Here is a 15145-nt window from a genome sequence, read left to right as displayed (position 1 = left end):
AAGGAGAAGGAAGGACAGCGAGGGGCATCATCAGAATCGAGGGAGGAATAGGAGATGTCAAGCCTAAATCGATACAAATGGAATGGAGCTGACGGTGCTGGAAAAAGAGACAGCACACGGCGGACTAAAAGCCAGCTCATCTGATCCATGATGATGCATATGCACACTGAGAGAGATAGATAGATAGAGAGATAGATAGATAGAGAGATAGAGAGATAGATAGATAGATAGATAGATAGATAGATAGATAGATAGATAGATAGATAGATAGATAGATAGATAGATAGATAGATAGATAGATAGATAGATAGATAGATAGATAGATAGATAGATAGAATAGAGCTTTAACTTTCCTTTTCAGTCCCATTACCTATAAACAAAGGAACCCAGAAGGAGCTAACCTGACCACTCTGAGCCAATGGAAAGGAGCAACAGAGCCATTAAATCCTGCTAAAAGACAATTTCCCAAAGGTTCCTAGTTTTTCAAGATGCTTTATTAGTTTTGAGTTACCAGAGCTCAGGAGCAAAGACACTGCAACCCCATTGTATTTCAGGACTATAGTTCGAGTTGTTATATAGAAATATAGGCTCAGGTATCTGTTCTGTTAAGTTTCAAGCATATTATACTCAGGTGCAAGGTGAGAATTATAATTCATTTGTAAGTGTGAAAGGACGGACTGCTCATCCCTTTTCATTACGTATAGTTTCCAGACAGTATCAGAGATGTGCCATTATTGATCACATGTTGAGCTTTTTTTTGTATATTTTAGTTCGATGAGCGAGTCTGTTAATTAATCTGGTTTAATGTTTTATCCACTGCACACTTGAGCACAGGTAGCCTGTGTGCAGTCCATGTCTGTCTGGAAGTATTTAGTGTTTTATGAAATGAAAAATACAACAAAAGGAGCAGACCATTGAGATGACAACAACAGCATTTCTCGTTTTCAACATTTGACATGTTTGCGTTCCACCTTTATTTAAATTTTTACACTTTACACCGTGTCTCAACTTTTTTTGCAAGTGTGATTGTGCTACATTTAACATGTTTGGAAAGAATTTTCCAGTTTGAAAAAGGCTAATGAGGTATAATGTAATAATAATGTAATCTCAGCTGGAGACCAGACATTTTGGTACTTTTGATATTTGGTTTCCTGAGTCTTGTGATAATTTGGTAAATGGGCTCTTTAATAGAAATAAAAAGTTTTAAAAAATTAAACAAACGAAAGATCTTTAAACAAGGATTTTGTGCCGTTACATCATCAGGAGAAACCACGGATTATAAAATAAATCTTCATTCTTTTATTTCATTTTCAGGGCGTGCAACGATGATTTTGAATTTTTGAAAAAGTGATGTAAAATATGAGTCAACAGTAGCCATAAACATCCTGGTTACTAACAGCAAAATGTATACGTACCGCATTGTGCAGTGCATGCTGACATACGCTGCTGTGCACACAGGTGAGTGGTTCTGCATTTGAATCAATGACCTCACATTAAAACTTTACCTTGACAAACAAACGAGGCGGGAGACTCTCCGGGGTGAACGCGGGCGGTGAGAAAGACCAGCTTCTTCTCCCGTTCTGCACTCATGTGGTCTAAACAGGGGTAGTGAGAGGAGTTGGTGAGGAGGAGAAGAAAGGTAAAGACAGGGTACCAGAGGGAGAAAGAGGTGGTGCTGTTAATGCACAAAATTCTAGCAGACCTGTAGAGCAACTCCAAAAACTTATTCTCGGACACAAAATAACAATTGAGAGTTGGTATTAAACTTAGATATGCATGTAACCCATAAAAGTCCGGTGTGAGAGGTTGGGTCAAAACACAGGCTGACCTCACAGTCTATTTTCAGCCAGATACACATGAATCAATCATCAAACCAACACACGCCACACAATATTCAACAGATAAGGTGAATTATACATCTACAGGGGTCAGGCTCTGCTTGCAACAGGTGTGACCTGATAGAGGTCTTCTTTGAGTTAAGACTTCAGGCTTGCTAAGGAATTCTCTGTGGCTCGACGCTCCACACCTGCTCCTTGGAGATGGTGTTGCACTGATGTGTTTGACTTTTCTTGAGCTTTTCCGCTTTACTGGTGTATTTTTGCATACACAAGGACCACTAAACCTTTTGATGTTAAACATCAACATCATACTTCATACCAGTGGTGTGAATGACTATATTTTAATCATCTCAAGCATGATTATCTTGCCCATATTGAAAACTAAGCGACAGAAAAGCTAAATAACATAAAAAGCCAAACAGGATCTATTCATTCAGTCCACAAAGGTTAAAGTTTTGCTGTTTTCTTGGCCTGTGTTTCTCTTCTAATCTGCTGTTGCTAATGGAAGAAAACGATTGCGTGCCTCATTGCGATACACAAACTTAATATCTTATCGATTCTTCCACCTCTTCTGCTGAGCACAGAAAATGCTAATTAGCAACAGGGTATGCACCTTTCCTTCTCTTTAATTCCAATTTAACCTCAGAGCAACGAGTGTGTGCTTCTCTGCGTGTGGGAGCACACGCGTGTCTGTCTGAGTAGTTTGGAGTCGTAAACAAAAAAAGCATTGTTCCATTTAAGTACTCTGCCTCTGATTTTATTTCGCTTTTTCCTCCCTCTGCCCTTCACAGAGACAAATGGCTTTGCCATTCAGGAGTCTCCGTGGAGCGGGGCAGGGCGTTTGTTGTAAATGTGAGTGCTTGCGGTTTCGCTGGCCGCTGGGTGCTCGGTGTCTGTGAAATTCCATCACTTACAAATTCTACTTTGGCCTCGACCCCGGGCCACCGCGTAGGCTCCAGATACGAGAGCACGGCCATCGCACACACTCAGATACACACACTCACTGTACAGTGCAAAGCTGCAATCAGAAAAGGGGAAAAAAGCAGCAAAGGCACACAGCCATTTTCCCTACAGTAAAACCAAGAACCCAGAAAGTTGTGAGCCAAACTGGAGGCAGCTGCCAAGGTCCCGACTGTCTGGGAATTCAACCATCATAGCCATGCTACATTTAGTCTCAGTGCTAGTGTGCCCTTGCTGCTTCATCAAAACAATCTCTTCCAGCAGGCTCCTGGAGCTTACAATGGATGTACTGTTTATCCCACATCGTTCTGTGAGTATCTGTGTGTATGCGTGTTGGCTTGTGTGTGTGTGTGAGACTATGTCTCCTCAGGGCTCTCACAAATGCTCCCCAAGTAGTTGTTGTGTTTATGTGTCTGTATCTCTGCATTCCTCTGTATCTGACTGTGCGCAGCCAAGCACTGTAGCACAAAATTAAGTCCCGCTATTCCATAGGCACACTGACACCCGCAGGGAACCTGGAGGATACAAGCACCACAGCTAGGTTATACATAAAAGGAAATCGGGCTGAGGTGTGTGTCGCACGAAGGTAACACAAAGGTTAGGGTCAAGTTTCGTTTGAGTGTCGAGCATAGTCGTGCAGAAGCATCTCCTGACCTCAAGGTGTCAGTAGAGATCAGCAGCCGGGTGGCTGTGGAGCGAGAGTGGAAGAGCAGCTTGGGAGACACAAGCAAAAGAGAAAGAGAAAGAAAGGTAGCTTTCTTAAGGCATCACAAATGATCTCATTCGCCTTCCTGGAAAAATCTTTTTGTTTCTCAGGAATCGAAGTACAAACAGAGAACATTCCTTCACCAATGAATGCCTTTCCTCAAGAGTAGGAAACGTCAAACTAGCATCACTCTCACTTCAGTTGTTTGACAAGCCAAAATGGGTTTTTTGAAACTAATAGTTTTATTACAAAGCTGATATAAAAGAAATATAAATCATCAAATAATATAGACATATGACAAGCTGGAACCAGCAGGTGACATTATATTTTACCATAACTCATTAACTTAAGGATTAATGAGTGCAAATATCTGTAAAATCTGACAGCTGATTGACCGATTAAGTAAACATTTCATAACTATTCTGGGTTGAATTCAAAATCATGGCCAAAAATGGTGATACTAAATAAACACACAGATAGTTTTATCCTCTGTGTCTCATGTTGGCACTCACAGATCAGCCACACGCAGGGGGAAAAAAGAGGGGTTCTGCTAATTTGCCACTTAGGAGTGCCGTTGTCAAACCAAAATATACATAGCCATAGCAAATGATCACATAGTGCTGGAAATAAGAAAAATAAGCATGTGTAAGGATGAGACGGCTGGTGCGCCAAAGCGTCTTCAGCATGAGAGATGTTTCCATTATGCAGTGGTTAGAAATGAGTATGTCGGAGGTTTGGACAAACCGTTAGAGAGGCAAAGTTGAGATGATTTGGACATATGATGAAGGAAGGCATGCAGGGAGTCGGTGTGACATAAGGGGATGGAAAGGATAGTATGAGAAGGAGGTGGATGATTCTATCCCCTAACAGGAGCAGCCCAAAGAAGAAGAAAAAGTAAACAATTATTTTACATATTATGTCACGAGTGGTTTTATTATTGTTATTACTATTGTTATTCACCCCAGCCGGTAGTGGCAGATGGCCCCGCCCCTCCCTGAGCCTGCTTCTGCTGCAGGCATCTTCCTGTTAAAAGGGAGTTTTTCCTTCCCACTGTCACCAAGTGCTTGTTCATAGTGTATTGTTGGGGTTTCATCTCTGCTATATAGCGCCTTGACGTGACTGTTGTTTTATTTTCGCGCAATATAAACATAAGCACCTACATATGTTAGCGATCCATCAGGCGCCCTTTTTTGTGACGTAAATTCTTCATCCCACCATGGAGACGTGGCAGAGTGCCTACACCTGAAAGGTTATGTTTCTCAATTATGAATCTCTTTAATTTTAACTTCATGGCTCCACTGGCCTGTCACAACAGCTCAGAACATGACTAAAAAAATCTAAGAATTAGGTGAGAACGAGAATGGAGGCGTACGCTACAGTGAGAGGGTGGCGGCTGAGCAGGGGGCGGAGGGGGAGTTGACAATGAGTGAGTGAAGGCAGCGGAGGCAAAATTTATGCCCACGCTACCAAATCAAAGTGCTCCCTCAGCATATTTCTCACCTGCCAAAGTCACGAGCCGCACTGAACTGCACATTACCGCTCATTCTCTCGCAGCTCGCCAGGAGGAAATAAAAAATTAAAGGATGTCAAACTATGATCAGCTCTGATAAATATGGAAATTACCAGCGAGAAGGAAAGTGCCAGTGAAAAACAACATAAATCTAATGGATTCTGAAGGTCAGCCCTGATTGTGCTGGTCAGCTCTTTCTGTGACAGCAGGCTCGGGAACTTGGGGTTCAGTCTCATAAGTTGTGACATGATGTAATTAACTGAGATCGTCTTCATCATTCTTCTTCGACGGGTACAAAGGAAGCCCTGTCAAGACCTTCTGGAAGACATGGCATATATTTAAATACATTTACCCTTTTTTAAGAGTAAATTTGATTCAAGGAGATAGAGGTAGACTTAGCTTGCGTTTTAATATTATTGTTGTCCAAACTTTCTGACGTAAAAGGCACTAAGCTGTATGACTATCCCCACTTTACTGGGCACTAAATAGCATCTTGGATTTTATATTAAAGCAGATGAAATATGGAATATCTAAACACTTTGGCACACTGCAGGGAGGGATAATGTGCTCCAGCATATACTGCAGCCCTTTTCCTTATACACAGTTTTTAAAAAAGCATATTATACAACAAGTCTCCAAACCAAGGCCTCCCTATTTCTCTGCCTTCCCCCCCCCCAACTCTGCTCTGTGGATTTTACACTGTAATAAATTAGCCTCTCTTTGGTGAGATGGCAACAAGACACGCTTGACGCTCTGCTCGGTGTGTCACGTTGAGGATGGGCGCGAGCTGTAAATTGTCACTGGCGTTGAATTTATACAGAGCCTTGGGATGAGCTGCGGTGCTGTATACTGCCCAGCTGAGTGAGTCCCAACAAGCATCAAAGCTTTGTGCTTCTTCACCCCCACCCCACTCCACCTGCTGACACCACCCCTCTGCCACCTCAAGGACAACCGGAGAGACAGAGAGAGAGGAAGAAAAAGAAAAAACGGAGACAGAGAGAGATGGTGGTGTGTGCCGAAGAGCAGAGGGCTCTAAAGTGATAAGAGTTTTATGATGCTGTTTTCTTCCCCAGGAATTGACCAGGTCCGCGACTTAAGTTCTGTGTATGTGCATGTGGGTGTGTTTGCGTCTGTAGGTGCTCGAGAGCCTGTGGCGTGTCTCAGATTTATTCATCTCATATTATTGTGGGGAGGCAGGGGTACCGCCAAGGCCTCCCCACACATTAATAAAGCATCCCCTGTCGCTTCACACACCACACATTACACAGCTAAACTCTCAGAGAGGTGAGAAGGGGGGGGGGGGAGAGACGCCTAAAGGAGAAAAACAGTATGAACGTTACTAATTGTCATGAAAAAAAAGGAATCCTGGTGTTTTCTCTGAACAGACAAAGAAATGAAATCTACAGAGTGGAGGATATTTATACAGACAGGTGTGAGGACGGAAACACAGAGGACGACTGGAAAGATAAAAGGAGAAAGGACGGCGAGGGGGAGACAGAGAAGCAAACAGACAAGAGGCAAAGAGGAAAACAAAGAGAAGCCAAAAACCAGGAAAACAAACACAAGAAACCTTACTCAGCTACTTTATAATTTGCTTAGCGAGTACATAAGATCCTTGCATAAGGGCATCGCCTATAAACTGCTGCATAAAAACACACTCGCATTAATTCCTGATTGCCCAAGTTAGTTTACCAGTGTAGCTGGGCTAGCGATACGAAGCTATTTGTAATCTGTGAAAGCACAAACTCCCAAATCCACTCTTACACTTAATGATGCCACTAAAGAAGAAATCAAAGCAGGGAAGTTAAAGACAGAAAATATGTCAAAGTCATGCTGCACTCTGACATCTTATGGGAGGGATCCTTGGCTGAAAAAGCCACCTAAAAACTGTTACAGTGGGATGTCAGGCTTTTTTACCTTAGCTGACATTTTCATGTTTAATGATCTGTAAACAAAGACAAAATACATCGTTCTTCACCCTCAGATCAAGAAATCTGCGGTCATAACGATAACAACAACTTGGATGAATTCCTAATTACTAAATGTGTCAAAAGTCGCCCGGCAGGTTCTTTGTCAGGGTTCATCTCTACGGCTTCGTTGGCATTTTCCTGTAAATCAGGCCAAGTCTTGTAGAGAAGAGCGGATCTGAAATTCTTTGGCACCTGATTCATGTCACAACCGATATGATGGCTCTGAGTCAGAAGCTTGTGAAGAAGTCATAGCAAGAACTGAGTGGCGCAGCATTGATAAAGTACATAATATCAATGTTACTGCGTACTAAGTAGGGAGCCCTTCTTAGGGTTCATAATGGTTTGCTATTCTTCCTGGGACAGCTGAGCTGGAAGGGAGAAGCAAAAGCTTAGCTGCCTCCATAAAAGCTCAACTGTCCCACTGTCGTACATGTTATTTTGCTGTGTTATCTGAAAATTTACAATGGTGGGTCAAAATTTTTAATTGCTGCCTTTGGCTTTATTTATTGAGCTCACTGTTCAATTATGGGCTACGTCTTGTAAATTGTATTACTCAACATGACAGCGTAATTGCTGTTTGAAAGCCCTCAGTAAATTGGAGAAAAGTAATTTTGAATTGGACGGGGGGACAGAAAGACAAAGGCAAGTGAGCCAAAGGTAAAAGGGGATGCGAAGACATATGGTATGATAGAGTATGTGCTGGATTAAACCGCCTCTACCTCTGAATCCTCCCTTTACGAACTCATCCTGTCGTCTGCTCGTCTCTGCACTCGTTTCCCTCTCTGTTTCCTTCATCCTCTTGGCCATCTTGGGTGTGTGTGAAGCTGACGATCCCAATCAAAAGCAGAGATGCATTGGTCAGAGGTGTGTCTGAATGTGTGTGTGTGCCTTTTACAGAGAGACAGCACGGGCCTCGGGAACGGTCAGTCCGACTGGCATCGCATCCAGACGGGAAAGGGGGAGGGACAAAGTGAAGGAGAGACAAGAAAATTGGGAGAATCATAAAAGGGATGAAGGGTGGAGGGAGACAGAGTGGTGGCAGCAGAGGAAACCCTCGAGAAGACAGCATGTAAATACGCCAACGGCGCGCCTCTTAAGTGGAGATGAAGAGGCGGCAGGATAAAAAGCACTGAGCACTGTGTGATTATGGATCAATTTGCTGCAATCAAGCCCCCTTATGGCTGGTCCCTGTGAAATGGAGAGATTTCTGCTCTTCAAGGGCAGTCGTGATGACAGTGGAGGTCACAGACGATGGGAGTGACAGAGTGAGACACGCTGACGGGAGGAGACGAGCTTCGGAGGGGAAACGTGCTGTCCTAAACAAGGTGCTAGCCAGCCATCAGTATTCAAGCCTGAGCTGAAGGGCTTTCTAATTATGTTAACTGAGAGGTGGTGGTGAAATGCAGGCCTTTGGTCATCATTGACCACAGAGCAGAGAGCCACCAGTGTGAGCTCTGGTCACATTCTGGCAACAAATGAGCACTCAAGTGGACGCTCTATGACTCTTCTATTTTATGCACTGTAAAAATTTCTGGCAGCGTTTGGAGGTTTTAACGTGTGTGCCGTGTTGCACTGGAGATTTGATCGCATCTGTTGGCTTGAAATCTATTTGTTTTTTCCAAAATCATGTCCTTTAAAACACAGGACATCCTTTTTTTTAAATCCTGGGATAAAAAAATTCATTTATAGACCAGAAAGGGTTGAGAAAGCCTTCCTCATGACCATTGTTTGTTTTCACTTTGATCTATTTTACTCTTTGTCTGATCTTCAGGGCCAACAACAGCGTGGTTTTCTCATGCCGTTTAGAAGCAGCCCGTATCTCTTTGCAGTCACACGCGGCTTTATGAAAGCCCCTAAGTGTTGAGCATGGGTGCGATAGACAGTTGTCACAGAGGACAAGACAAAGATCCACTAAGAGAGAGACAAAGAGGGAGCTCTTTCATGTATCAAACGCAATAGGCCCTTTTAGTGATAGGATATGGCCGTCTGGCGCAAAGTCAGAGGCGGGACTGCTTAGGGTTTAAAGGCACTGGTTGCGGGCCTTTCTGAAACTCTGACTTCTCCTCTCTTGGCTTCAGAAAATGATGACAGGAGGAGAGGAACATAAAAAGGAGGGATGGCTGGTCTGTGCACGGCATGATACAGAATCAGAGGCAGCCAGTAATAGCCTTTTTTGAAGAATGCGCCACTGAACTTTAAGGGCCGTCTTGCTTGAAAGGACAAGTTACAAATAGGAAGAAAGGAGAGGGAGAAATGATTTCCCAGGGATATACCCCCTACTGCGCTGCCCTATCGCTGCACCGCAGCGTAAGAGTGTGTGTGTACTGTACACGGCCGTGTATTCGGAGAATGCAACATACGACGCGCAAGCCAACATGCAATACGTGAACATCTCCGCCTACATTCGAGCTCTAAAGAGACAATGAGGACAGAGTTTGTTCTCAAATGTCATTCGGGCCACTGTTGCTTTTAAGAGAAGCTGTTACTAAAACCGATCTGACAAGCAGAACAGACAGGCAGTCAGATGTACAGACAGGACTGATGTGTAGTTCTTTATTACTCTGTCTCTTCGTACCTATCAATAATTTCTGAGCCACAACAATACAGTCAGGCTGAGGTAAACAACCGTAGTGCATCCCAGCTTTAATAACTACCATAACACCTTCCAGCTATGTCTTTCATTCTTTTTGTCTTTTTCCTTCGCTTTCTTTTAGATTCTGTCTTCTTGTCTCTCATCTTTTTCTCCTCACGTCTCGACAGCAACACAAAGTTACTGTAAATCACTTTCACTCCTCTCCAACTTTGCTTACATACACACACAGCATGCAAATCACTCGCATTCCTTTTTTGTTTATGGAAGAAATATATGCAGGCTTTGTGTGTGTGTGTGTGTGATCATGTGTGCATTGCGGCCATCAGCTCGGATTGGCGGCAGCGACAATGTCATTCAGCAGTTTAGTAACAGGCCATTACCTTGTTAATACCAGTCTAATGGGCGGTCTGCTATTTTAAAAGCACAGCCATGTTTGTGCCATTAACAGCCACTTAGTGCTTGTCTCAAATCAACAGGCCATTGGGACACACGAAAAACAATAACAAAATAACAGACAAAGAGATAATATGCCCTTTTTCTTTATTAAAACCATATTCTATCATAGTTAGCGTCACCAATTTAAATGAGACGGTTCCAAAGATGAAAGGAAAGAACACAAAGAGACTCCACTTTATGCAGCAAACGTCTAAGATTAAACCACTGTTTCTGCATATGATCATAATATTTAGACGCACTTTTATTTTGCTGCTATTGCTGCTCAGTTCTTTTAGGAGGCTAATATTTTAGCATGTCAACGCTGGAATGGTTGCGTTGGAACATGCAAATACACAAACACATAGATTTAACAGTAGTACCAGCTTGCAATTAGTCTTTTTAGTACTACCGCTGGGACTCCAAAAGCCAGATATTTGCAAACTGCATTTTATTTGTTCTTTTGCTTGGTTTGTATTTGAAAAGGCAAGTTTAATAATAATATATTTTATTTATAGGCGCCTTTCAGACCCTCAAGGTCACCTTACAATAACACGAGAACAATAGCAGCAATAAAATATAATAAACATGGCAAAATAAAATTTAGACATAAGGTAAAAAAACAAACAAACAAACAAAAAAAACAGTTTAACAAGAGTTTATCTTTCCCCGAATGCTTATGTGCCACATTTCTGCTGGTAGCCTGCCAACTTCACTCTGATGATCAGACCGTGAGTGACTGATGCTTGTAAATCACAAAGTGTGTCACATGAGAGGTGCTGACAAGTGTCTTTTTGAGCTTTGGTCAAGGCCTGCACAGATGTTTTCACCCATTTCCAGCCTCTGTGCTAAGCTAATCTCTTTGTAGAGAGATCCTTAGCTGTTAGTCTGTAAAATTGCAGTAAATGTGCCATCTAACTCACCGAGAAAGTAAATAGGGGTAACTCTCCCACCCCACCATGCTGGAGATTTGCAGTCTATCCCAGAGGTTGAGAGCGTTCACCCTGGACAGGTCGCCAGTCTGTCGCAGGGCTAACACACAGAGGCTGACAACCATCAATCCATTCTCTTCCACTTATCCTTCGTTGTGGGGGAGCCTATCCCAGCTAGGATAGGGCGAGAGGTGGGGTACACCCATCGAGAAAAACAAATTCAGTTTAGTATCACCAGCCCTATAACCCTGCGGCCCTATAACCTAACCCTCATGCATGTTTGTGGGCTGTGGAAGGAACCAGGAACCAGGAGAGAACCCACACAGAAGCCAGAGCATGCAAACTCTACACAGAAAGGCCCCAGACTGTATTTGAGGTGAGGTGACAGTGCTAAATACTCTACCACCATGCTCTAACCTAAACCTTACCCAAACATGACAGACATGGCCCATAAAAAAATATCATCCCTTTAGTCTGCACCTTTATCCATGTAGATCTGAAGGGGGACTTGGTCTGTGACCACAGATGCTGTCTTCAAAATGACTTTGGTGGATCAAAACCACAATAAAATGACGATAAGATAAAGTCAGTCTGCTATCCTTTTGTGACTGAATCAAATTGGCAATTAAATGCAATCTATGATAACTAATTACATTCAAAGTGCAGCGAGAATTGATCTGAAACTCAAGTTCAGAAATTCCTCCACAAAAAGTGACGCAGTTGCTGCAGGACAGGTTTTAACTGACACAGGTGTTTGGCAGCTTTGCTGTTATATAAGCATGTAACCAGAATACAACCAGTTAGCAACCAGCTGAACTGAGTCCCCTAGTGCAAAGAGACATGTAGCATGAAGGCTATGGTTATTGGTGCAGAAATATGTTCGCTGAAAAAATTGTTCCTTTGAAACGACTTTTAAAAAATCAGTCTAATTTGTTACAGCTAAATTTATTAGTTTTACTCAGACTACAATTTTGATTTGATTGAAAATGTAAATTTGTATTTAAAAAACGTTTATTTTTTCAGAATTATAAATGTAAATGGAAACAAACTAACTGCTTTGGGAAAACCTGACTCTAATTTTGTTACATGCAACTTTTTAAGTTCTTTCAACTTATACTTTTTAGTCAGTGTAATGAAATACCATTTCTACTTATACGTAATTGAAAATTGGTTTATTATGTCTTCATTCAACTTACTTAATAAAACTTCACAAAAATCTATGTTATTCCTTAAAACGTAATAAAACAAAAGCTGTGGTTTTACAAAAAAGCTGATTTCTTGAAGTTCAAACCAAGATTTTTTTCACAATCAACTTGTTAGAAATGAAGATAAATTCTCCTTTGAAGAACCAAATTTTTTATGTTACCTTTTTTTAGCAACACAACATTTGCTAAAGGCGAAAAGACAAACAAACAAAAACAAACCAGACAAAATTGAGTAAAATGATTCCCTTTCCCAACCCCCAACAAACCCCTCTTTTTAAACTTCTTTAAAAATATGCCGAATTGAACAGCTCACCTTTAAATTGGTAATGTAACAGCCATTAACATGAACATTTCTAACACTGTGTGTGCTCACTCATGGCTTCCTAAATAAAATGAAGATAACACACAGAACCCTTTGAACAATGGAGGGGAAAAATCTCTCAAATCAAATTAAATCTGTTCCATACCAATACAATCTAACAGAAATTCTTTATACTTCTCTCGAGTGTTTCTGAATACAAACAAAAAAATGCAGTGTGCACGTCTCTCTGGCTGAGCCAATGCTGACACTGAGACTACAGACTCGTGTCGTTGTCTTTGGTTCTATCTCCATGAACAGTTTCTGCAGTGCATCAAAGGTGTGTTTAAGAGTATAGGTCTGGAACTTTGGCGTATGTTCACTGCTGAAGTGAGGTAATGGGGGACACAGGAATGTGAGTCACGTGACACAATCACCTTTGACTTAAAGATATTTACTTAGGGGCAAATTGTTTCTGTTGGTTTTTCTAGGGTAAGTGAGTTTTAAATTTAGGTAAAGTGAAAAAAACAGTTTCAAACCAGAAAACTGAATTTTCGATTGCGACAATATAAAATTTCAATTCAACTAAATGATGTTTAGACGTTTCACTTTTTGTCAGTGTTGTTAATCTGTCTGCATTTATGAATTGGACCGCACTGATTCACAAACCTTTGGGTGATTCTCTTTTTGTGGCAACATTTTAGCTTTATAACTTTTGAAAAAAAAAGATTTTTTTAAAATATATTTTTTAATAATTTGTTTCAATACAGACATGTTTGAATATGCAATTCATTATGGTCAAGCTCAGGGATGGATAAAATAGAAATTACAGGTAGTTTTTATTAAACATCGCCTCTGAATGTGTTCCACCCTGTTAGGGATGTTTACATATTGACCAGGGATAGTTAAATATGTAAATATTGATCAATAGTAACTTTTTCTTAGACAGAGTATGGCCCTTTTGTTAATATAATGTTTTATTCTTGAAACTGAAACAAATGCTATAGGTCTGTGTTATACAAAAAACTATTTATTTTTAACCCATTTTTTTCCGACAGCATGGAAAATACTTGAAGTTTTAAAAACATATACATATTTGTGCATTTAATGTTCCTGACTTTTCAACATGGCACAACCATTTTCACAAGACTTAATGATTCTATTCAATTATTTAAAAAAACATTTTTCCAAACAGGGTGGAATGGAACATAACAGGATGGAACAGACTATAACAGGGTGGAAAATCAGTGTTTCCGATTTTAAAATCTACGGTTAGATTTTAAAAGAGTAAATATCTATGGTTCATCTTTGTTTGATATATATTTGTTAATTAAAAAGTACATCAGAATATAAACATTATGACACACACCATAGTACCACATAAAAATTCCTCTCTCACCCCTGCAGGCGGTCTATCCTGCACCTGGGGTCTTGCCTGGTGTGATAGACCCCAGCCTCTATGGATCTTGTGCTCAGAGCTTATTCCTGTACTGCCATGATTAGTGCCTCTGTGCTGTCCTTCAGTCCAGCTTTGTCCAGCTTCTGGTAGGATTTCTGGATGTCAGCCACCTCCGCTATCTGCTGGTGGTACATACCATGCAGGGGCCTGTCCTTCCATGATGGTTCCTCCTCTTCCTCCTCTTTCTTGGGTTTCTGCTGCCTGAGGTATTCACTGAGCACGCGGTCAGTTGGGGCCATCTTCCTGATGTATTTGCGGATGTTCGTTGTCCCATCCTGGACTGTGGTGCTGACACTCACTAGTTCCCGGCCTCCTTTCTTCCACTAAGCATACAGCCTCAGGGTGCTGGATTTGGGGTGAAACCCTCCATGGATGGTCAGGACCTTCCTGGTCTTGATGTCAGTGGCTTCTGTCTCCTCCTTTGGCCAGCTTAGGATCCCAGCAGGGTACCTGATCACGGGCAGGGCGTAGGTGTTGATAGCCCGGATCTTGTTCTTACCGTTCAGCTGACTCCTCAGGACTTGCCTGACCCTCTGCAGGTACTTGGTGGTTGCTGCTTTCCTAGCAGCCTCTTAATGGTTCCCATTTGCCTGCGGGATCCCCAGGTACTTGTAGCGGTCCTCTATGTCTGCAATGTTGCCTTCTGGTAGTTTGATCCCCTCAGTTCTGACTATCTTCCCTCTCTTTGTTATTAATTAATGATAAGAATAATAATTATTGCTCTCTCTTTAGAATTTCCACCCTGATAGGAACCTAACAGGTTGGAACCCGACAGGGTGGAATTTTTTTTAGCTAATCTAGCTGTAGCTCTTTAGCTGATCAACATTTAGCCAGCTAACCATCAATAAATTAACACACCTTTAATAACTAAATCCAATATGTTTTTAAAAATATTCTACTTAATTAACATTTTCCTTAATTGACCTTAACAGGGTGGAACCTTGAGGTTGACCCATACAGGTATAACATGTTTAAGATGAAAAAAAGTAAAGTGGAAGTGACAGTTAAAGCTTACCTCATTTTCCACAGTTGAATTCCCTCCAAAAACAAATGTTGCCACTTCCTGTAAATGCCTTTTATGGAATTGTAGTTTTTTTTTAAGGCAAGGAAGCACATTCTAACAGGGTGGAAAATTACTACTGGGACAAGTCCAGTATGAAGAAAAAAGTAAATAAGTAAATAAGTTTTATCAGATTCAATTGCATAATAAAATAAAGCTTAGTATAGTCTATCAAATTGATA

At 41.4% G+C, this 15145-nt stretch overlaps 1 protein-coding gene across 1 annotated transcript in view; it reads right to left on the bottom strand.

Moving 5' to 3' along the window:
- LOC116309222 (cytosolic carboxypeptidase 6-like) overlaps positions 1-14938 on the bottom strand; it is a 56264-nt gene extending 41326 nt beyond the window's left edge. The window contains exons 1-2 of the mRNA XM_039607503.1: positions 14919-14938; positions 1506-1595 (exon numbers count right to left, since the gene is read on the bottom strand). Of these exons, the coding sequence (XP_039463437.1) occupies positions 1506-1590 (85 nt within the window). The 5' untranslated portion in view covers positions 1591-1595; positions 14919-14938. The remainder of the gene's footprint in view (positions 1-1505; positions 1596-14918) is intronic.
- Between the last annotated feature and the right edge of the window lie 207 nt (positions 14939-15145).

This window comes from Oreochromis aureus, linkage group 23 (assembly GCF_013358895.1).
Source record: "Oreochromis aureus strain Israel breed Guangdong linkage group 23, ZZ_aureus, whole genome shotgun sequence".
Taxonomy (NCBI): domain Eukaryota; kingdom Metazoa; phylum Chordata; class Actinopteri; order Cichliformes; family Cichlidae; genus Oreochromis; species Oreochromis aureus.
Note: the sequence above shows the minus strand (reverse complement) of the source record. Positions and strands in the feature narration are given on the sequence as shown.